The sequence below is a fragment of the Lactuca serriola genome, chromosome 6 (assembly GCF_051521515.1).
Source record: "Lactuca serriola cultivar US96UC23 chromosome 6, Lser_US96UC23_V15, whole genome shotgun sequence".
Classification (NCBI taxonomy): domain Eukaryota; kingdom Viridiplantae; phylum Streptophyta; class Magnoliopsida; order Asterales; family Asteraceae; genus Lactuca; species Lactuca serriola.
Genome location: NC_136413.1, coordinates 147959096 through 147981989, shown reverse-complemented (window position 1 = coordinate 147981989; position 22894 = coordinate 147959096). Strand labels below are relative to the sequence as shown.

Genomic DNA, 22894 nt, shown 5'->3' with positions numbered 1-22894 from the left:
ATGCCGGTTCCGTCGCGAAACTTCGACGGGTCATAACTTCTTCGTTATAACTCGGATTTCGGCGCTCTTTATATGTACGAAACCCTTGAGACATATTCTACAACTTTTTTAAGATTATTTATTCTAAATAATCTTTTCTCGAAAAGTCGTTTTTGACCCCTATTATCTCAAAATTGACTAGCCTGGGTATGCGGGCGTTACACAAACCAAATCAGTCTCATACTCAGAATTTGATCCTTTTTATACTGGTCCGATTTTATATTATAGTTATATTGTAATACCTTATTTCCAGTTTCTGTAGTTTTCGTTTATTCTGGTTCTGGTCCGGTTCCAAACACACCCATGGTTATAAAGTTCAACGGGTTGTACAACAACCTATAAAGTTAACACAAAAGTGAACAAATTGGTGAAGACGTTTTCAACATAGTTTTCAACAGTCCAAAATAACGAGAGATTGAGAAGAAAAATGTTAAAAATCAGTGTTATTTCATCTATTAAAGAATCATGAGTTGACTAGGTGGCACACAACCAAAGGTGGAAGGTTTAAGTCTTACCAGACAAAAAAATATATAGATTTAGAAGTAATACATGTGTTGACTGTTCTAAAAAAATGTATTGATTTATTAAACTATAAGAATTTATCAATATTGGATGACTAATTATTTGATTACACATCTCCAATAACAAAAATGATTCAAACATTATATTATGCACTTTTTCATATTCTAATTATTTCATGTCACAAAATCACAATTAAGTCACCGAACCATATTCTAATTATTTACCAAATACAACTATGGAATACGAATTTAAAGTCACATTGATTTAAACAAACAAAACTAAAGAAGCTATTTTTGGTCCTTCTGAAGGGACCACATACCCCAATAGTTTGCCTATCTTTTTTCGAGTTTGGTACACAAAAGTTGTTTGTGTGCATGTGATGGGGGTTGGAATTATATGATGCAGATTTCAGAGACCCCTAAATGCATTTGTAGGTCAAGCAGTTCACCAACTGGGCCCACTAAGAAAAAAGAAAACCAAGAAACTAATTTTTATGTAAGTATGAAATGATGTTTATCTTCCTTAATCCTTACAAATGTATGTACTTTTATTTAATTTTAGGGGTAAAATACTTTTTATTTTGATTGTCAAACCATTTTAAGGTTGAGGTCGGATGAAAATATTATTTGATTGATTAAAAGGTTTTTAGCCAAACAACATCAAATGTTTTCTTTAATCTTTGAAGTCGATTGTTCAAGCCTCATATGAAACATAAGTAAAATTATGAGTAATTAAGTAGTTTAGATTCGCTGTTAAAATATATATATATATATATATATATATATATATATATATATATATATATATATATATATATATATATATATATATTATTTGATTGATTATGTATAAATTAGTATAAAAATACATAAATTATAAAAAGATATAAGTTCCTTACATGATTACCTGTATGAAGTTGAAATGAGACATGAGATGAAATGAGCCACAAATGGCACCACAAATGGTCAACAACCAATGAGAAAGCTTCCCACTTTATGAAAGCTTTAGCAAGCAAACAACAAAATGGGTCCAGAGTTTACATAAAGAAGCATAACAAACAGTTGATAAAAGATTTCTTGAAATGTGATATAAGTCCAATATAAAGGGAGCTGAAACTTAAATAACATCAATGGTGCATTGGAAACCCCTAAAAGAGTTTTCAATAGTTTTTTACTTATCTCAAACGATTGGATCCTTTTCTTTCTTCTTTTTAGGAAGGAAAAGACAATTTTTATATTACAATATCTAGCGATAAACTAGGAGTAGAAATCAAGAACGCTCCATAATGAGATTATGCCATTAATTAAGTCGAGTAAAATTACTATCTAATTTCTCTCTACAATTAATCAATCTAAAAGAAGCATATTTTATGAACCGGGGAGAGCTTTGCTTTGTGATATTTTTGAAGACGACAACCCAAAAGTAGGCAATGGTCAGTCTCAATTGCTTTTCCTTAGAGATTTGTTTGTAATATTGTTGATCTAAGCTTGTTCTAATTGGATTCATGGTTTTGTGGATTAAAAAATTAAAAATTGATGTTTTTGCTTCCGTTGCTTATTTGATTCATAAACCGTCTGTTGCATCATTCTTCAACATTTTTAGAACATCATATCACATTATTTTGGGTTTTGATTATTCTTGAATATGATCATTTATGTTCTTGGAAATAGTAAAAAAAAACAATTTAATTGTCTTATAACGTTTTGGTGATCGAGATATATTTACTTTTAGAAAAATATTAATATAATTGGTTTTACATATGCATGTACAATCAATGTTATCAAGAGTTTTGGTTCGGATGGATTATCAAGTACATTTCAAAACATAGATTCAAATAATTCAAATTAAATTCAAATCCAATCTAATCCAATTAAATTATAATTCGATTGAATCGGTTTTTTAATTTGGTTTTCAAGAGGAAATAAATTTTAAAAAATATGTACCGTGAATATTAGCCAACTATGAAAAAGAAACTAAAAAAATGTTTAATTGTGAATTAAATTTATAAACAACTACTAAGAAAAATAGGGGTGTTCATAGATGGTTAATCTAACCGAAAACATATTTCGGAAGGTTAACTAAGACTATCTATTCGTTCATTTCTTGGACCTAAACCTAAACCGAAAAACTAGGTTAACTGTTTTTTCAGTTCGGTTATCCGGTAAACTAATTAACCATTACTAATTAATAAAAATATGTTAAGATTATTGAATACCATAACAAATTTCCTAAAAAAGAATGAATGACAATGAATAATCCATATAATTTGTTTAATTATATTGTTACTTTTATTAATAATGAAATTAAGATAAATTATCAAATATTTATGGAATATCAAAAATAATATTGACTAGTACAAAAACGTATTTTTTTAATTAACAGATAAAATATAGTCAAATATTTAGTCATTTATGTGAAATGGTGATGAAATGCAAATGACAATTTTAATCTATCAACATCAGTGTTGTAAATATCGGTCTAGGCGGCCGTCTAAGCGCTAGGCGGTCTGCAATTGATTACGATTAGGTTGTTTTGCGGAAATTGATCAATATCGGTCAAACTCAAGCTAGGCGGTCCTCGACGGTCCTTGGCAGGAAGATTTTAAGAAATTCAAAATTTCAAATATTACACCAAAATTTTCAAATTTCAAAATTTTAAATTTTTAAATATTCAAATATTCAAATGTTATACCAAATATTTCAAAATTTAAAATTTTAAAAATTTTAAATTTTCAAATACTAATCTTTCTTAGGATATATTGAGTTTTAAAATAGTTTTACAACCTTGATCAACATATGTATATTTATAACAAATGTTAACGATGACAATTCTTAGTTTAAAATGGAAAACGTAAATAATATGACAATTATTAATTGTAACTAAAATTTTCTAAGTAATAATTTGATATTAACTTAAACGAGTAAACATAAACAATATTTTAAAAAAGAGAAAATAAAATTTCGGTTTTTCGGTTAACTGTATGTAGCATAAAGCATGAACCGCAACCAAACTGAAAAACCGAAGATTTTACCGATTCGGTTAACCAAACAGGAAAATTCACTGGTTTGGTTAACCTGAAAATCGGTACGGTTTTTAGGTTTGTTTTTCCGGTTTTCGGATATTTTGAACACCCCTAAAGAAAAATATATTGTAGTTTAGTATTTTGTAGACAAAAAAACTTTTGATAAGAAATACATACTAATTTATTATGTTTGATGAAACTTTCTAATCTATAAAAAAATAATTTAGTAAATTTATAAATGATTAAAGATATATATTATAAATAAATAAATAATAAATAGTTATTTGATATTTTTAGACTACTCGGTTCTTATTTTATAAACCAAACCAATCGAAAATTCATAATAATAATTCGGTTTTGTTAAAAATAAATCCAAAAATCTAAATATCTAAACTAAATTGTCCAAAAAAAGTTTATAACTAAAAACAATCGTTTTGGCATGGTTCTTTGTAGGTTTGGTCCCTAAAATCAACATCCAAACGACTTTAATCTATTAGGCCAGGTAAAATGATCATTTTGCCCTCCAATTTTATATTTTTATTATTCATTGATTTTACCAATTATTGGCATAAATATTATTTTAAACATAAAAACAAAACAAAAAACCCACGTCACCCTGTTATTATCTTTTATCATAATCTTGAACCCTTCATATTTCTTTCCCTCTTATACTTTTCCAGACTCAATGATGTTTTATTCTGACAATATGTACAACGATGTTTGTTCATCGTCTTCATCAATAGGAAACATGAATATACAATATATTATTTGGTTGTAAAATCTTAAAGGATTTCTTACTCCGTTGCTCAAAATCCAAAGTTAACGGTTTCATCTTGAATATTTCAATTTCATTGGTTGGTAGGAAGAACACAACAAACAATATATTCTAAATCAACGCTAATACTTACTAATGTCAATTTCAATCCCTAAATTTTGTTAATAGTTTAAGGCTTACGATTGTATGATTTTAGTTTTGATCAAACAAATTGGCTTTTAATCTCGAAGTTTTTTTTTCTTTGAGCATGTTGGTTAAATCAACTATATGTTATTTTAGATTTTTGATTAAATTGATTATGCTAATGAATATTTTGGGTCAATATAGGTTTTTGGTTACATAGTAAATGGATTATGTGTTAATGAAGTTTTTGGTTTGAAAAACTTAATATTTCAATACAACTAGGATTTTGCCCACCACTTGTTGCGACCATGCTAATCTGTTGAGATTTGACGATTGTATTAATACAAATTAGGTATCATTGCATTTGTCGGTAGATAAGTATACAACTCCAGTATATATCGTCGAATGAAAACATCTTATATGTGACAAAATTCATACGTAGAAAGTATACAAAAAAATGATCACAAAAACATAAAAGAAACTGGAATTTATACTGACACGTACATAAAAATAAGTAAAATATTTTTTTTAACTTAATGAACGAAAGTTCAAATAATCAAAAATGTATTATATATGATCCGAATGATACGTAATAAACATACATAAAAATAAACACGGAAAATAATTTTCTTAACGTCAAAACGCAGACAAACTTGAATTTATACCGATACGTATATAAAAATAAAACATGTAGGTTTTTTTAAAATAGAAAAATTAGCGAATGGAAGTTCTAAATTTATGTCGTAATGTTGATCACCTCGAACTTATAAAAATAAGCACATAACTATTTTTATAAAAGTTAATGAATGAAAGTTATTAAAAAAATCATATTACGTATACTGCAATGATAGACATAAAATATTACAAAATGGAAGGATAAACATGATATTTTACAAAGTTTAAAATTGAAAGGGGTTAAAATGATATTTTAAAAAGCTGATGGTGAAAATAACATGTTACAAAGTATTTTAAAATAAGTGGTCAAAATGAAATTATAAAAAGTATAGGGAGGAAAAATATCATCAATCAAAATATGTTCAAAAAAATAGAAGGTGAAAAATATTATTCTTGAATGAGTGGTTGTAACCGTTGGAAGAAACATCCACCGACATTGCGAATTAATATAGAACCTCCTTTATTCTTGAACGAGTGGACCTGTGTTTAAATGGTATGGAACCTCCCTTATTTTTTTTTTGTTTTTTCTACTTTGGGATGGTTTCGTTATTTGTTTCAAGGTTGTAATTGGGATTTGAGAGATGAATCGTTAATTGTCAAGTGGTTGGAAGAATGTGAAAATGACTATATATGTTAATTGGGAGGAGGGGATAAGTTTGCCCGAGGAAAGCAAATAAGGGGAGAGGGAGGTGGGTTCTAGTTCTACAAGGTCAACATGACATTCAGGGGTATTTTGCTTAGCTTTTTAGAGACCAATTTTTTTTTTTTGGAAAAGTTGCAAAAAGTCAGGTTCTTCTTACTTTTCCAAAAAGTTTATTTTACTTCTATCCAAAATCCAAAATTAGCTTTTAAAAGTCTTTTGTCAAACATCTTTTATCTTTGATCTTTTTTTAAAAAGACTTTTGGCCTCTCAAGAGCTAAGCCAAACACCCCTTCACTTAAATAAAAATAAATGAGCACAAAATATTTTGATGAAGGGTAAAACAGTAACTCAAGCATGACTTAACGAAACAAAAGCAAACGATATATATATATATATATATATATATATATATATATATATATATATATATATATATATATATTATACCTTAATATACATATTTGGTCAAAGGCTGAAAATTAAGAGGTACAAGCCTTATTGCTTCATGTATAATGATTTTATGCATTGCCACCTCATGGATATTAGTTTGGTCAATATTTGAAAAAGTCAAAATAATAATCGCCATGGTTTAGTGACTACGTCCAGATAAGGATTAAGAGTATTCAATCATACTTGACCTATTCATACCATAATTTAAGGAGTTTTAGTTAGATTCAAACTTAAATCCCAATTATCTCGGCCCCGTCTCCTTACATTCCTTCGACCTGCAGATTGTTTCGATTCAAGGTCAGATCGAAGCCCTAGAAGCCCACCTTCTGCTTTGTTCGTCGCTGTTGTTGCTTCGACTGCCACTACCATTTGCAGCTTTCACCATGACACCTTCAATGACTATCTTCTCCTTCACCGCCACCATAGAAGCACTATGTTCTCAAAATCCCCACTACCACTTCTCACTTCTCCATCATCGGTCCCTTTGTTTAACTATCTAGAATTCTTACTAAAAACCCTAGCCCCACCCTAATTACTGTCGTTGTTACTTTCACCGTCACCGCCACCCACTGAACCATTCACCACCCCCAGACAATTCATCAGATTTTCTTCAGATACATCAAATCTCCAGCACATCTCCAACTCCATATAGAAAAAAGAGTAAAAATTGACAGGTATAGATTCTTTAATCAGAAAAATTATTGATTTGTGTTGTTTGATTTTCGATCAGTAGATAAGTGGAGAGAGCAGATCATGGTGGTTTAGGATGCCTATGAAGGGAAGGACTAGAAATCTGCCTTTGTTACTTCTTCTTCTCTATTAATCACATCCATGTTTTACTAATGATATTTTAATTTAGTTGCTTTAATTTGGAGTTTTGTTTTGATTTTCGTAGGTTGATGTGTATCTATGTGTGCCAGTATGTATGTATGTGTATTTTTGTGTGCAGGTGTAACACCCCAAAGTTTGGAAAGTCAAGAAAAGAAAGAAGACCTCAATTTTAAGGAGAGACTCGGCGAGTCCAAGGAGGGACTCGGCGAGTCCGAGCGGGATCCGGGTTGAGGTGTTAGCGACCGACTCGGCGAGTCGGCCAAGGAGACTCGACGAGTTGGGTCTGAATGAGGAAAACTCTAAATCCGGGACTTGGAGCCTATTTAAGCGTCTCATTCTCTTTCCTAGGGTTCCTTTAGTGCCTCTTTACCCCCCCCCCCCCCCAGAACATCAACCCTAGCCGCCATATCCGTTTTTGAGCTAGATCTTGCATTGAAGAGAGCACTATAAGCTTGGAGAAGTAAGGAAAGCCTTGGAAGTGCAAGAAGGGACTGTAGATCCGAGATTGAGAAGACATTTCAGATTAATTGGAGGTAATAAGCTGTTGATTGGACTCCCTTTTGCATCTAGATCTATTCTTATGTGTGAGTTTTGGTCATTATTGGTATGATTTGTAACCAATTCGAGTTGGAGGTTCAGATCTGAGGTTGCTACCTCAGATCCATGTTGGTTTTGGTCTTGAATCCCCTAAAGTATCAGCCCTTGGTATGTTGAAGAAGCATGTTTGCCATGAACCCTAGTTTAGTGTGTTTTGAGCATAGATCTCTCAATCTACACGTAAAGTTTGCCACTTTACGTGGGGAACAGGCCCTAGAAGTATGGATCTATGAGTTGGAAGTTCTGTTTGGCTCGAAAAGCCACTGCATGGATTGAAGACTGGATAGACTCGGCGAGTCCTTCGAGTGGACTCGGCGAGTAGCTTGAAGATGAGGAGGAACTTGACGAGTAGGATGAACAGCTCGTCGAGTCGGTTGAAGTTAGGCATGGACTCGGCGAGTTGGACGAACAACTCGACGAGTTGGTTGAAGATTGTCTAGGACTCGGCGAGTCTGTTCTTGGACTCGGCGAGTCAGATCGCGAAACCCTAAACCCTTCGAGTTGAGACTCGAATCAGTGAGTCGGGTGGTGACTCAGCGAGTTGGACAGGACAGGTCTTGGAACTAGTTGGACTCGGCGAGTCGAGTCGCGAATAAGAAAGACCCTGAGCGTATGAACTCGGCGAGTCAATAGGTAGACTCGACGAGTAGGGTTGACCTGGAAGGTTGATGTTGACCAGGATTTTGACCTTGACCAGAGTTGACCTAGTGACCCTTGGAGGTCAGTTGGACTAAGTGTTTTATTGGCTTTTGAAGCTCGAAGAGTTAGTGGAGCAGCAGTTTGGAGTCAGAGGTCAAGTAGCAGTCAAGAGGATTAGCAACATCAGTTCAGCAGTCTTAGGTGAGTTTCCTTCCAGTAGGAACGGGTCTACGACCACAATGCCGGCCCGTTTAGTTAGCAGTAGTTCCTGACTTCAGTCCGATGCAGTAGTTCAGTATGTTTGGTGTCTTTGTGATACAGACAGGGTATGAGTTATGTGTTCCGGACTATGGTCCGATGCAGTATGCGGTATATGCGTTTAGATTATATGCTATGATTATGTTATGCTATGTTCAGTTAGTTTTGGACCTCGGTCCGATGCAGTAGTTAGAGTGCTTGATGTCTTTGTGATTCAAGCATGTTTTATGTTATGTGTTCCGGATTCTGTTCCGATGCAGTATGCAGTATATGTATTCATGCTAGTTGATATGTTTATGCTATGTTATGATCAGTCAGTTCCGGACTTCGGTCCGATGCAGGGGACAAGGTCCCAATCAGTTCCGGACTTCGGTCCGATGCAGTTAGTTCCGGACTTCGGTCCGATGCAGAGGGCAAGGCCCCGGTTAGTTCCGGACTCCGGTCCGATGCAGTTTCCGGACTCCGGTCCGATGCAGTTTCCGGACTTCGGTTCGATGCAGAGGGCAAGGCCCTGGTTAGTTCCGGACTCCGGTCCGATGCAGTTTCCGGACTCCGGTCCGATGCAGTTTCCGTACTTCGGTTCGATGCAGGGGGCAAGGCCCTGGTTAGTTTCCGGACTTCGGTCTGATGTAGTGGGCAAGGCCCAGTAGATGCTTTATATGTTATTGTATGGTATGTGGTAGTTTGGGGGAGCTCACTAAGCTTCATGCTTACGGTTTTCAGTTTTGGTTTCAGGTACTCAGTTTTTAAAAGAGGAGCTCGGGAAGATTGCAGTGCACACACCATTCGTTCAGCCTGGAATGTTTATACTCTGATATATTTGACAATTGTTAAGATATTTTGAGATACATTCTTTATGATTCTTATATGACGATCGATGAACAGAGTTTTATTACTATTTTAAAACGAAATTTTCAGACTGTATTTTGGGTTGTTACAGCAGGTGTGTTTATTTGTGTGTGTAACTATGTTTATGTATATCCTAATTTTTGTTTTATCTTCTTTTACAAACATATTATAGAAATATGATTTGTTTTTTGTCCCACTGTAGGAATTGTTTGAAGTGGAGAAAGCAAAACAGGATTGTATGAGTGACTTTAAGGTGGAAAAGTCTTTTCTTTTACAATCCCCTTTTGTATGTATATATTGTAGGTATTTTAGTAATAAGTATAGTTGTGAGCACTTTTGGATGGGACTTTGCCAGAGTGTTATCTGAGAAAAACCAATATGAATATTTTTGCTATTTCTGTTTCTTCTATTTGCTTCTTTTAAGTGTTACAGATTTGAATGCTTAATAATGTAATCATGGAAATCAATATTTTCAGGTGTACCAAGTTATTCAAACGCAACCCCCATTCAAGATCAAACAAACATAATCATTTGTTGAGGGATCGTAATACTAAAATCCATTAAAACACTAGATGGTAACTGCAAAAAGGTAGCGACTTTAACCATTTTCATGTCAATACGACTCAAATTCATGCTCTATTGGCTTATGTCGTACAAATAACATTAGATGTTTAATCTAATTTAAAGCGATATCAATGCTATTTTTAACGTTTATGCTTAGAAATTTTGAATTAATCATGGGCTTTTTTTAATATTGTGGCCCCTTCAAAATCTTTTTCCATTTACATGTTTGCAAATTATTTATGCTTAACTTATTACAACTATTTTCATATCTATGCAACCCCTTTATCCATAATTTCATTTTTTTTGCTTTTACCTTCCACCTAATAGCAGATAGCAGATTTGTGTGTGTATGGCAGGTGGTTGGGGCATAACAGAATGAAATGATGTAAGTTACTATTTCTTCCATGTAGATTCACGAGTTGCATAGCCGATGTAGCAAGATCCAACACTATCTTCAATACTCACTGCCTCCCAACATGAGGGGTAAATTTTTCCAAAAATAAAAGAAAACACTAAAAAATTCAACATTTTATGTAATGCAGATTGTTGTTCCAGACCATCAACATCACCATCATCATCAGGGGCAAATTATTTCCAGTCGGATTAAGTTTGACTAATAGAATTCTAATGATTGGGTGAAATGAACTTTGGGAATCAAATTTTGCAATGTTCAAAACAAGTTCAAATTGTCATTGCTTGTTCATAAACCATGATAAGAAAAAAAAATTAAGAGTACAAATTCTATAATTAAATAGATTTTAATTCATTATTAACAAAAGCTTGAAAGTGCAATGTTGAAGGAAGCAATTAAACTTGGGAGTTTGTTGCTATTTCTTCCATTCAGCCCTAATTGGACAGATGTAATTTTTCAAATTATAAGGTTTTAACACGGGTTCAATTCCCGTCGTTCGCCCAAATTGAATTGAATTTATTTTTTTTAATAATTATTCGCTACAAACGGATTTTTTTTAGTGAACGTGTCACAGCTTCCTCCTATTTTTTTGTTTTGTAAAATTCAAATGGGTTGTAGTAGTTTACTTATGGTTTTGAAATGCTGATTGTTTGTGTAATGTAAAATAGTGGTTTATTCTGATATTGTTTTGAATTAAAATGATTTTAACCTTAATTTTGTTTTTATCCTTTTGGCTTGGAAGTACCCAAAATACCCCCGAAAATGATTCTTCCAATTTTTATTTTCAGTTTTTTTTTCTTACTAGAAGTTGTGAATAGGTGTCAAATAGGTGTCAAATATTGATATAGTTAGATACAATAATTGGTAGGACTTCGACAACCCCTTCGTATTTGTGTCCATTTATCCTTAATGCCTCTGGTCTTTGTGTCAAAGTATCTAACTTTTCTTTTGGTGTTGTACAAACAATGACACCATCACATACAAAAAATATTGTTTCAAGTAATTAGGTCAACATTGTTTACACAAGTATCCATAGGTACCAGTAGACTAACTTTTTCCATTGTTTGACTAAATTTCGTCATATATGTGAGGAGTATAATGTCTAGATATCTCCATCTGTAGGGAATCATTTATTGTTCAACAAGTGCATAGTTTTTAGGCTTTAATCTACATAAATTACCAAAATGTAGTTTCGTTTTTATGGGATGGAATGGGTCATTCCCGGATATGTGATTCAATTATTAATAATGATTGATTTTCATTCCATACCATTTTGATATGGAATGAAATTTTAATTTAACCGGTCTTAATCATTATCCTTGTAATCTTTTATAGCAGATAAATTCATTTAAATTAATTTTGGAACTTTAATAATATTGCTAAAATTTAACTATCTTTGACCATGTGCATCATGTCTAATTTCCTTTTTATGTGATATACGTTTTTTTGGTTTCCAAACGACAGTTATTACTGTTTTGATCGTTAGCTAAGACTTAATACTATCTAGAATCCACTATATGTTACGTGCTATTATTGGACCAAAAAAGAGTGACATATAGTTACTTTTTAATATTAAAAAAAATTAAACAAAACTAAAGGTAGTATGTCGATTTAGGATATGGAGTTTTTCGTGAGGTACAACAAGAATGTTCAATAATTTCAGAATCTAAACATTTATAAGTTCGAGATTTCCACGTGCCAATACAAAAGTATTACCGAAGCCTGACGAATAATTCAACGCCAATGAAGTCTATACATCAAATCTGGTGTATAAAGAACCGTTGCACGATTAATAATGAACAATCAATCATATGTTTATGTATATTTGTAAAAAATCCTAAGTTTTTATTTTTAATCTTATTGAGTTTGTTTCTACTAGCATGACTGTTATTGATAATTGTTTAGATATAGTAAATCATTTGCACAAAAGAACTAATTGTCTGTAGAAACTAATTTCTGAAAAACCTATTCGTACCCGTCGCTTGGCGCGGGTAAACGGCTAGTATATATATATATATATATATATATATATATATATATATATATATATATATATATATATAGGGTTAGGTTCAATGGAAAATGAACAATTAGGGCAACATATGCTGGAACCAATGATCAAGTGACACGTGTCCATTTCTTTATTCATAAGGAATCTACTATGGAAGTTATTTATGTAGTTATTCCAAAATGATGTGTTGTCATGCTTTCATTGGTTTCAACATGTGTTGCCCTAATTGTTTATTTTCCATATAACCCTTCCCTATATATATATATATATATATATATATATATATATATATATATATATATATATATATTAAAGAAATGATTGTTAGCAATAGTAAACTTGTTATTTTTTTGACAAAATTGGTCCCTATATTATTGTTGGGCTACAAATGTAGGAATAGTAAATTTAGATGTTTTTTGGCAACTTTACTCCTCATTCTTTAGTTATTTTGACACTTTTGGTCATTGCAATCAATATTTTTACACTTTTTAGGAACCTTTTAATATTTAAAGTTTGGCCACAAAATTTTAATGGTTTGACAACTTTGATCATTTTTCTAAAAAGTTGTTAAATCCTACCCCTTTAATTTTTTAGCCATTTTGACACTTCTGGTCCTTGCGTTCAAATTTTTTAAATTTTTCATAAAAACATGAAAAAAACGGTCAGGGACAAAGTCCGGACTTTTCATCCTTGCACTATCTACGACTGTAATATTTATCGATTCAGAAACAACATTGAAAGCTTCTGGCCCCCGCATAACTGGGGTAACCTTTCTAGTTCAAATTAGAAACCAAATCCACAGCCAAATTAAAAAAAAAAAAAAAAAGAACGATCTTTACAAGTTAAAAATTTTTGTTCTTCATTAACAAAAATCAAACCACAAACCATTTTTGCAATTTACTAATGTTTTCTATTGGGCCTCTTGAAATATTGGGCCGTGGAAAAATGGAAAAATGCATTTTAAATTTTAGGGAGTTTTAAAAGACAACCTAAATTATTTTGAAATAGGTGAATTGAAGAAAAAATTGAGATAACTAAATAATATAAATTTAAAACTTAACTAGATTATACTCCGTGAAAATCATGGTTAAAAAAATAAATAAAATTATAACATGTAAACTATACGGTTCACAAAATAAAATATTATAGAATTTTAAAAATTATAATCATAGATTTGCAAAAATATTATTTTTTAAAGTTATTTTTATATAAAGTTTGATGTTTTGTCCTAGAGTGTATCATTGTTATTTTAAAGTAATATGTAAAGATAAGCCATGTTAAGTCTAGATTAATGATATATGAACAATTAATATACATAATTCCTTATTCTCTTCATTTATATTTCATTTTTGTCGGCTCACCACATTAAAGTCTCATTGTATTCCTACTATTTCATAACATCTTAATTAATTTGTCCCTAACTTTCAATTTATACAACTTAAGGAAGAAAATAAAGAAATAAAATCCATTTTTAAAGTCATCTATGTAGAAATCAACTTATTTAAAATGAAAGTTTCATAATAGCAATCTAATTAGAAATACGATAAATTATCTAACTAAATTCATAGAAATATTCTTTTGTTGATGCTAGAACGCTCAAGGATGGAAAACATTTTAGATTATATCATATTTGTCATTCCTATACAAAATATTTTAAAACCGTCCATTTTAATTGGACTTATAACAAATAAAAATTTACTATAAAGATATGAAACTCTATACAATATAGGATATTTGCTAGTACTATACTTGTTTCTTCATAACCATGCCACTCAAAATGAATACCCACAAAACTTCACTATCTATCATCCACCAACCAACTATCACATGTTTAGACCTTCTGAATAGTCTTATACAACATCGAGGTTTCCAATGCTTCTTTCTATACTGCTTCAAATGCAACATAATACAAATCATATGAATACAATTTCCTATTTTTTATTATAATATTTCCAGTAATATCTTAAGGACCTTTCGGTCATACACTTTGTTAAACCCAAACTTATTAGTCTAAAGATTCCGTTTAGAAGCAACTGTACCGAAGGGCCAAAGATGTAATTTAGTCCAAAGTAAAACTATTAGCAAATTTTCTAAAAAAGGGATGATCTTGTATAAATGGCATTCGATAAATTTGAATCCTTAATAATAGAAGATACATCAACATGTATACAAATTGGTCTGATAGTTGGTGATTAGAGTTTGAATATTGTTAGTCACTTCTCAATCTCAAGATCTCCTTGGTAGTTCTAAATCTACAATATCACATATGCGCAAACAAAGAAAATGGGAAAAATATAAGAAATATGTACATGTTGAGGGCATGATGGAAAATAAGGATAAAATAGCAATGTACTTTGAAAGTACATTGTTATTTTAGCCTTATCTTACAAATTAAAACAAAATTTATTGTTTTAACCATATAATATAGCAAACCGGTAAGGAAGATGAAGATGTTTTCTAAACATGCACACCCATTAACGACTGGTTGAGAAACCTGATGAGTTTGTTTGGTTGATGAAACGTGTCGCAAGTGTTTGTCTAGAATGATGATGAGGCTTAATATAATAACAATGATGGAAAAATAATGCTAAAATAGCAATATACTTTGAAAGTACATTGTTATTTTAGCCTTATCTTACGAATTAAAACAAAATTTCTTGTTTTAACCATATATGTCACACCCCCAAACTGAGATGGCAGAAACATTTTGGGGGGGGGGGGGGGGGGGAGGGCGGAGGACGTCATGTACAATATCATAACAATGCATAATAGTAAAACAAACAACAACACCCATTGTATTAATAGAATAGTTAATACATATGTGTTCTTTGTATAGTTGTATGACACCAAAAATGTAAAGCAAAAATAAAAGACGAGTCTTGAACATGCTCTGTCTTCTCAAAAACCCGAGCCAGTGTACCTGTTTACTGGTTCCCTGAGAATACAAGTTATTTTGAAAGAGAGTATCAACATTTAAGTTGGTGAGTTCATAAGTATTTAGTATCAAATGTTTGTTTTTGTTTCGTGAAAAATGTTTGTATAATTCCTAGAAAATCCTATATTTTATACTAAAAGGAAAAGTAATCTTCTACCCAAGACCAAACTGTTTGTATGTTTTGTTTTCTTGAAATAGTGTAAAATGTATGTTTGCACTTGAAATAGTATAAATGTATGTTTGTACTTGAAATAGTATAAATGTGTATTTTCCATATTTGTAAACTATTTTTTCTAGAAAAATAGTATGCATTGCTCAAGTGAGGTTATCATTGTATGTATGTAATGGAAAATGAAGATTTACAGTAGTATTGTGTAAAATATCCTACTGATGAATTAACTGCCTTGTAACGAACTAGTTAATTAAGTTTAAATGTGATTAAGGTTATAACCATGCTTGATTGACTAGTATAAAACACGACGTTCTTTAGGCGTCGAAAATGATATGACATTTGTCACCCGTAAACCTGTAGGTCCCACTGTAGCTAGCAACAAGGTGTGGGATGGTCAATCCCGTATAGATCTATACACAAACTCACGCTCTCCCTCTAGGAGACTCTGGTTATAAAACGTGACTTAGCAAGAATATTGCTATGCCATGAAATAGTATCTCATATTCTAGTTAACTTGTTCACGTATAGTATGTAAGTTCATTATTGTTCTTGTATATGAATAATATACTTTGCAATGAAATATACTAGTATGTATGTATTGACTCTTGTATTGTTTCTCTGATCTAGAAAATAGTATGTATTGATCCTCTAAACTATACCTATTATAGTTTACTAGTATGTTTGTTTGAATCATAAATGATTTGGAGAAAAGACTCATTTGCCCATCACATGCAATTGAGTTAAGTATATTCTTGAAAATGAAATTTAATACTCATTTATATATTTAGCAAGTATAATTGTGATTTAACCGATCGTCGGACTAGTGATCCTACCCTAAGCCCACAACCAAACAAGGAACAGGAGTCACGGTATTAGCAATAGTCCTAAGTCCATTAAAGCATGTTTATACATAAATATACAAACGAATATGATTTTGATATAAACAGAAATCTAAAAATAGTTTAAAAGAGTTTTTGAAATTATTTTAACAATATTTAAAAGCATAAGAAATCATTCGTTTGTTTGTTTTCACATGTAAATGTTAACACAATTATATTGTGTTCTACTTGTATTCCCCCCCCCCCCTAAAACATTGAAAAAGGTAAATTGCAGGGGTATGAACTCACCTTAAGTGAGTGATTCGTTTGAAGGTTCGATATAGGATGTTTTCCACAAGTTATATCCCGAGGCAAAAACAAGTCCTAAAAGCATTTCACGTAATATATGTGTATACAATTAGTGAATATAATCACAAGTATGTTAAGGAAATCGACTAATTTGTAAGTTTCACTTACAAATAAGAGTGTTAGAAGTGACTTAGTGTAGCTGCAATGGGTTTTCGGCCAACCCTTTGGGTTTTCAACCCAAAGTGGATCTTGGTGTTCTTGATGAAACCAAGGAGATTCAAGGGTTTTCGGCTAAGGATCTTGATGAAATGAAGAACACTTGATGTTATTGGCAATATCCTAAGGAGATTCAAAGGAATTTCGGATGATAGTTGAGAGAAAATGAGGGTTCTCGGTTGGTGTTCTTGAGAGTAAAAGGGTGTTTTCGGCTGGAATGGTAGAAGCGAGGATGTTTTCAGTTCCCCCCATATATATAGGACCGAAATCGTGATGGGACACATGCATTGGTTCTCGCACCGAAGGGATAAGACTGAAGTTTGCGGTCCAAAGGAGTTTTCGGCCGTGAACCGAGGGTTTGCGGTCCGAAGAGAGTTTTCGGCCGAAAATAGAAGGTTTGCACGTTTGCGGTCCGGAGTGGGTTATCGGTCCGAAGTCTTAGACTATGCGAAGGTTCTCGGTTGCGAACCGAGGGTTTGCGGCCCATGCGAGACTTCTCGGATGAAGCATTACACTTCTAATAAACGACTTTTAAACACATAAAAGTTATCAAACTAACCTTAAATAAGTAAATCAAAACAATAAGTTTGACTTAGATTGACTTTTACAATAACGAAAATAACGGGTTGTCAGAATATAGCAACCTGGTAAGGAAGATGAAGATGTTTTCTGAACAGCATACCCATTAACGACTGGTTGAGAAACCTGATGAGCTTGTTTGGTTGATGAAATGTGCCACAAGTGTTTGTCTAGAATGATGATGATGCTTAATATAATAATAATTTAAAAAATAAATAAAAATAATGAAGATCAAAAAATATATTATGGTTATTTTTTCTATCAAAACCGATATTATATTTAATAGATCGAAAACACATCAATCTTTTTTCTAGTAAGTGCGACTTCATCATATACACATATTCAAACTTTTAGAATCATGCTAACTAAATAATAGTATAAGTTTGATCGAAACTTTTAGAATCATGCTAACTAAATAATAGTATAAATTTGAAACTTAATTAATATTTATATTTAATAAGTAATAACATTAACCCCAATAGCCTTTAAAAATGGTTTTTGAAAAGAAAACGTCAACATTGAATTATTCTTGACTTAATTACAGATATCGGACTCATCAAATTTGGGTTGATAAACTACTTTATTTTTTTTATTAAAAGTATTTTCAAAGTTTTTAGTCATTTTTCAATTATTTACTTTTTGTCCGTAATTTGATTTTTAACTACTGATTATAGACTTATAGTATTGGGCTGTGGTTAATGGAATGGTCAAACAAGACACATTGTAAAAAAAAAATGATTAAAAAATTCTTTATGTCGGTGGAAAATTGAAATCCAGAATAGTAATCGTGTGCACACTTGGAAGACCAAAGGGATCTGCAAACTTATCATAATCATCAAACAAACATATGCTATCAAGATTTCCCATTTCAACCCAATTTCTTCTTGATCTCTGATTCATTCATTCAAGAGAGAGAAAGAGAAAGAAAAAGGAGAAGAAGAGAATCTTGAAAGACCATTTTATCCTTTTGAGTCTTTGACTCAACTGGGTCCATGAATCTGCAAGTGCTCTTGTAATTTGAAGCAAAAGGTTTGAAGAATTTACTTGATGTTTCCTGATTTGTGTGTTTCGAATCGTGATTTGATTTTAATTTCTCGAACTTGAGCTGTTCAGCTCGAAGTTCAAGTTTTGTTGATTTGGTTTTGAACTTCGAAGCCCTAATAAGATTCTTGAAGTTGTAATAAGTTGATTGATGCTAATTACAAGGTTTTCTTTTGATGAGCTCATTGCATTTATCGCTGATATTGAGATTTATAGATCAATCGGTTGAGATATAGCAATCAGTGAATGCGAACTGATGTTGATTTCGAGGTTTTAAGTAGGAGTAAGCTTTGATTTTTGAATCTTTTCATTACGTTAGCGTCTAATTTGTACGTGTTCTTGAATCTTATTAAGTTTAGGATCACTTTTAGAACTGGGCTATTGAAACCGTGAAACCCTAATATAATTCTTGTTACTGCAGCTAGATTTATCGCCGTTATTGGAATTTTATAGTTACATAGGGTTGAGATTTTGCTGATAATGTAAATTGGTGTTGCTTTAGAGGTTTAAAATAGGAGAAAGCTTTTATTTTTAATCTTTTTGTTCACTTTTTTTTTTTTGTTTAGTTTGTATATGTTCTTAAATGTTGTCAACTTGAGAAGCATTTTAAGAACTGGGTTCTACTAAACTTTCAATCCCCATTAATTTTTTTTTAAATCCACTGCTAATTTAAAGGTCTTTTTTACTGGGTATATTGTTTTTTTCAAGATTAATCAACTTTGTAGATACATTAGTTAAGATTTTACATTAACCAATGCTAATTCTTGTTTCTTGATCATTTTTGGGTTCTGGGGTCCTTAAACAGTTACAGTTTGATTCTAATTATGATCACAATGCAGATTTTCAGGTTTGCTTAATGTTTAATGGAGACAAAAAGCATAGTTTCGAGTGCCTGAGAAGCTGGATTGAATATTAATAAATATTTATCATAATAATATAAATAAACAATTCAAAGATTTCAATTTTAATTTATTTTGAAATCATGGGCTGTGAATTTTCTAAAATGTGTTCGTGTTGCGATACCATAGAGGATGGAGTTGTAGCTCAACCTGGTAATGTTGGTAAGTCAACTTTGCTCATTGTATCATTATTAGAAAATAGCTTATGTGGCATGATTATGATCCTTTTTATTTTTTTATTTTTTTAATTTCCAGAAAATGATATGGGGGAGACAAGTGATCTGCCTTCATTTCGTGAATTTTCTGTTGAACAACTTAGGAATGCTACATCTGGATTCTCTGTTGAAAACATTGTTTCTGAACATGGTGAGAAAGCCCCTAATGTGGTGTATAAAGGGAAGTTGGCAAATCAGAGGCGAATTGCTGTCAAACGCTTTAATCGATCCGCCTGGCCTGATTCCAGACAGTTTTTGGTAACTAAATGACCATTTTACCCTTACATTCCAACAACCAATGCTGACATTAATTCATCAGTTTTGACACTATAGGAGTAAAAAAGAAACATCCATGTATATAGCTGTTAAGGTTAAGTGCTTAACTCATTAAGCCCATTAAGTAAAAAAGAAACAACTCCAAAGTCCAACTTGTTGTCAAAATTATTTGAGAAAGTAACATCAGACTTTGGGGAAATGGAAGAAAAAAGTAAATAAGGGAAAATTTGTAAAAAAGTGGGAAAGCCTTGTTTTTTTGTGGTGAATCTTATAAAGTAAATAAAGATTTATAAATTGAATTTTGTTTCTGTGATTATGACAGGAAGAAGCAAGAACAGTTGGACAACTTCGAAGCCCTAGATTGGCCAATTTACTTGGTTGTTGTTGTGAAGGTGATGAAAGATTACTTGTTGCTGAATTTATGCCACATGAAACACTTGCAAAACACCTTTTTCATTGTAAGTTACTAACAAAATAATCAACCCTTTTTTGCTAATGACATAATGTTTGTGATTCAAGTGTAAAGTTTTGATTTTTATTGAATCTTGAATAGGGGAAACACAACCTATGAAATGGGCAATGAGGTTACGGGTGGCGTTATATCTTGCAGAAGCTTTAGATTATTGTACAAGCAAAGGGCGTGCTCTTTACCATGATCTTAATGCCTATAGAATAGTCTTTGACGATGTATGAATTACGATTCTACCCCTACTTGTTGCTTGTTGATGAATCTTTTGTAACAATCTTGATTTGGAACATATTGTAGGATGCAAATCCAAGACTTTCTTGCTTTGGGTTGATGAAGAATAGTAGGGATGGAAAGAGCTATAGTACAAATTTGGCATTTACACCTCCCGAGTATCTGAGAACGGGTATCAACTCTCTCTTCTTTATCTCTCACACACACATGTGTTTGTGTGTGTGTGTGTGTGTTTATATTGAAATTTTATTAGGAGGGTATATCGGGGTTTGTTTTTCTTGTGGCTAATCATGATCTTGAATTCTTGATATTGGTTTTCTAATTGTTTGTTTCTTCTTGAATTTTTATGTGTAGGGAGGGTAACACCGGAAAGTGTAATGTATAGTTTCGGTACCCTTTTGCTTGACCTTCTAAGTGGGAAACACATTCCACCTAGCCATGTACGTTTTCGTACAACGTTTCAACCTAAATTACTTATTTGCCCATTGTCATTACTATAAAGATCATTCTTCTTCGACTAGATCTCTTTTGTTTTGTCATTATTGATGGGCATTTTAGACATCAACACACCAAACATACGAAAGGGCATCTATAACTTGATTGTTATTTGAATTTATCAGGCTCTTGATCTTATAAGAGATAGGAATCTCCAAATGCTTACCGATTCTTGCTTGGAAGGTCAATTTTCTAATGATGATGGAACCGAATTAGTACGGTTGGCTTCAAGGTGTTTGCAGTATGAGCCACGTGAGCGCCCAAATCCAAGGTCATTGGTTTCTTCTTTGGTTCCTCTACAAAAGGAAACTCAGGTATTAAGTAAATATATCTTCTTTCATCATCACATCACATAAAGTTGCAATTTTTATCATTATTAAAGGTCTTTCACATCTTTCTCCCCCTTTTCACCTTTTTGGGTGGGGCTAAAAAGCTGCAATTCTTGTCTCATTGACATCAGTCACAAGTCGCATCAAATACAGTACAACCTATTATGTTTTGTTTTGATTTGTCTTGTCTTGTATACCAAATGGGGCCTTATAGTACATTCTTTTTGCAAAAGTTACAGTTTTTGTCTCATTCACATCTCAGTTACACTAAATGCAGTACAATCTGCTCTGTTCTGTCATGTCCTGTGTAACAAACAGTGTCTTAAAGTACATTTTTTTATAGGAACCGTCTCATGTGTTGATGGGTATGCCACAAGGTGGCTCTGCTATGCCACTAACGCCACTTGGGGAAGCTTGCTTAAGAATGGATTTAACATTCATACATGGAGTCTTGGAAAAATTAGGTTACAAAGATGATGAGGGTGCTGCAACTGAGGTTTGTTTATTGTTTTTTCGCTATCTTTTGACTTTGTTTGACCTTGACTTTCTAAAAATCATTCATGATTGTTGGTTGTTGTAGCTTTCATTTGGGATGTGGACTAATCAAATACATGATACATTGAACTCTAAGAAGAAAGGGGACTCTGCTTTTCGTCATAAAGAGTTTAAAGCTGCAATAGACTTTTATACACAGGTTTGTTACCTTGTTCTTTTGTTTAGAACCTTAATCTTTTTAATCTAAAAGTTCAAAACTTGCATTAGTTGTGGATCAAATACCTGCTTTTTTTTTTTTTTGGAATATAGTTTATTGAGGTGGGGACCATGGTATCTCCAACTGTATTTGCAAGAAGAAGTTTGTCATATCTGATGAGTGAAATGGCACAAGAAGCCCTAAATGATGCAGTTCAAGCCCAAGTTATATCCCCAATTTGGCATATAGCATCTTATTTACAAGCTGCTGCTTTATTTGCATTGGGGAGGGAAAATGAAGCACAGATTGCACTAAGAGAAGGGTCAGTTCTTGAAGAGAAATATAACGCCAACTGAGAAGGGTATTTTGGTCATTTCATTTCCTCCCCTTTGATGATGGTATACGGAAGGGAAAACACCCAAGTCAAGTGTTTGATTTGATGATATAATGGTGGAAAAGAAAAAGGGTTTGAGATTTGTTTGTTTGTTGTTGTGGAAGCATTCTTTTGGAATACTTTTTGGTGAAATTGGTTGGTTGAATTAATGAATTTTTTTTTTGTTGTTTTGTTTTATTACTTAGGGGTGGTGTAATGTAATGACATGTTTACCCTTTGGTTTGGAAGGGTGGTATTGGTAATGACTTTTTGTCTTCTTGTTAATACGAAATCTTTGGTGGATTGGATTATTTCTATTTATTTTGTTTGGTGAAATATTTCATCTTTGTTGAAGTTTAGATAATTGTTTAGGATTGAAATATTTCATATTTGTTGAAATTTAGATAATTGGTTAATACTTGAAATATTTCTTACT

General features: G+C 32.2%; 1 protein-coding gene and 1 long non-coding RNA gene across 4 annotated transcripts; both read left to right on the top strand.

The window, feature by feature from the left end:
- Positions 1-6444: 6444 nt before the first annotated feature.
- Positions 6445-11190, top strand: LOC145058741 (uncharacterized). Of its 3 annotated transcripts, none has more exons than XR_013686488.1 (4): positions 6445-6923; positions 9626-9676; positions 9900-10012; positions 10315-11190. It is a non-coding gene; the product is annotated as an uncharacterized LOC145058741 (long non-coding RNA). The 3 variants fall into 3 exon arrangements; XR_013686489.1 differs by having other exon boundaries at positions 9900-10372; positions 10530-11190; XR_013686487.1 differs by having other exon boundaries at positions 9900-11190.
- Positions 11191-18237: 7047 nt separating this feature from the next.
- On the top strand, positions 18238-22769 carry BSK8 (kinase with tetratricopeptide repeat domain-containing protein). The gene is made up of 11 exons (XM_079004822.1): positions 18238-18468; positions 19320-19541; positions 19635-19852; positions 20193-20328; positions 20424-20557; positions 20637-20742; positions 20925-21010; positions 21191-21379; positions 21738-21890; positions 21975-22088; positions 22199-22769. Exons 2-11 carry the CDS (start codon positions 19463-19465, stop codon positions 22439-22441), a joined length of 1458 nt encoding a protein of 485 aa, XP_078860948.1. The 5' UTR covers positions 18238-18468; positions 19320-19462; the 3' UTR covers positions 22442-22769.
- Positions 22770-22894: the final 125 nt, after the last annotated feature.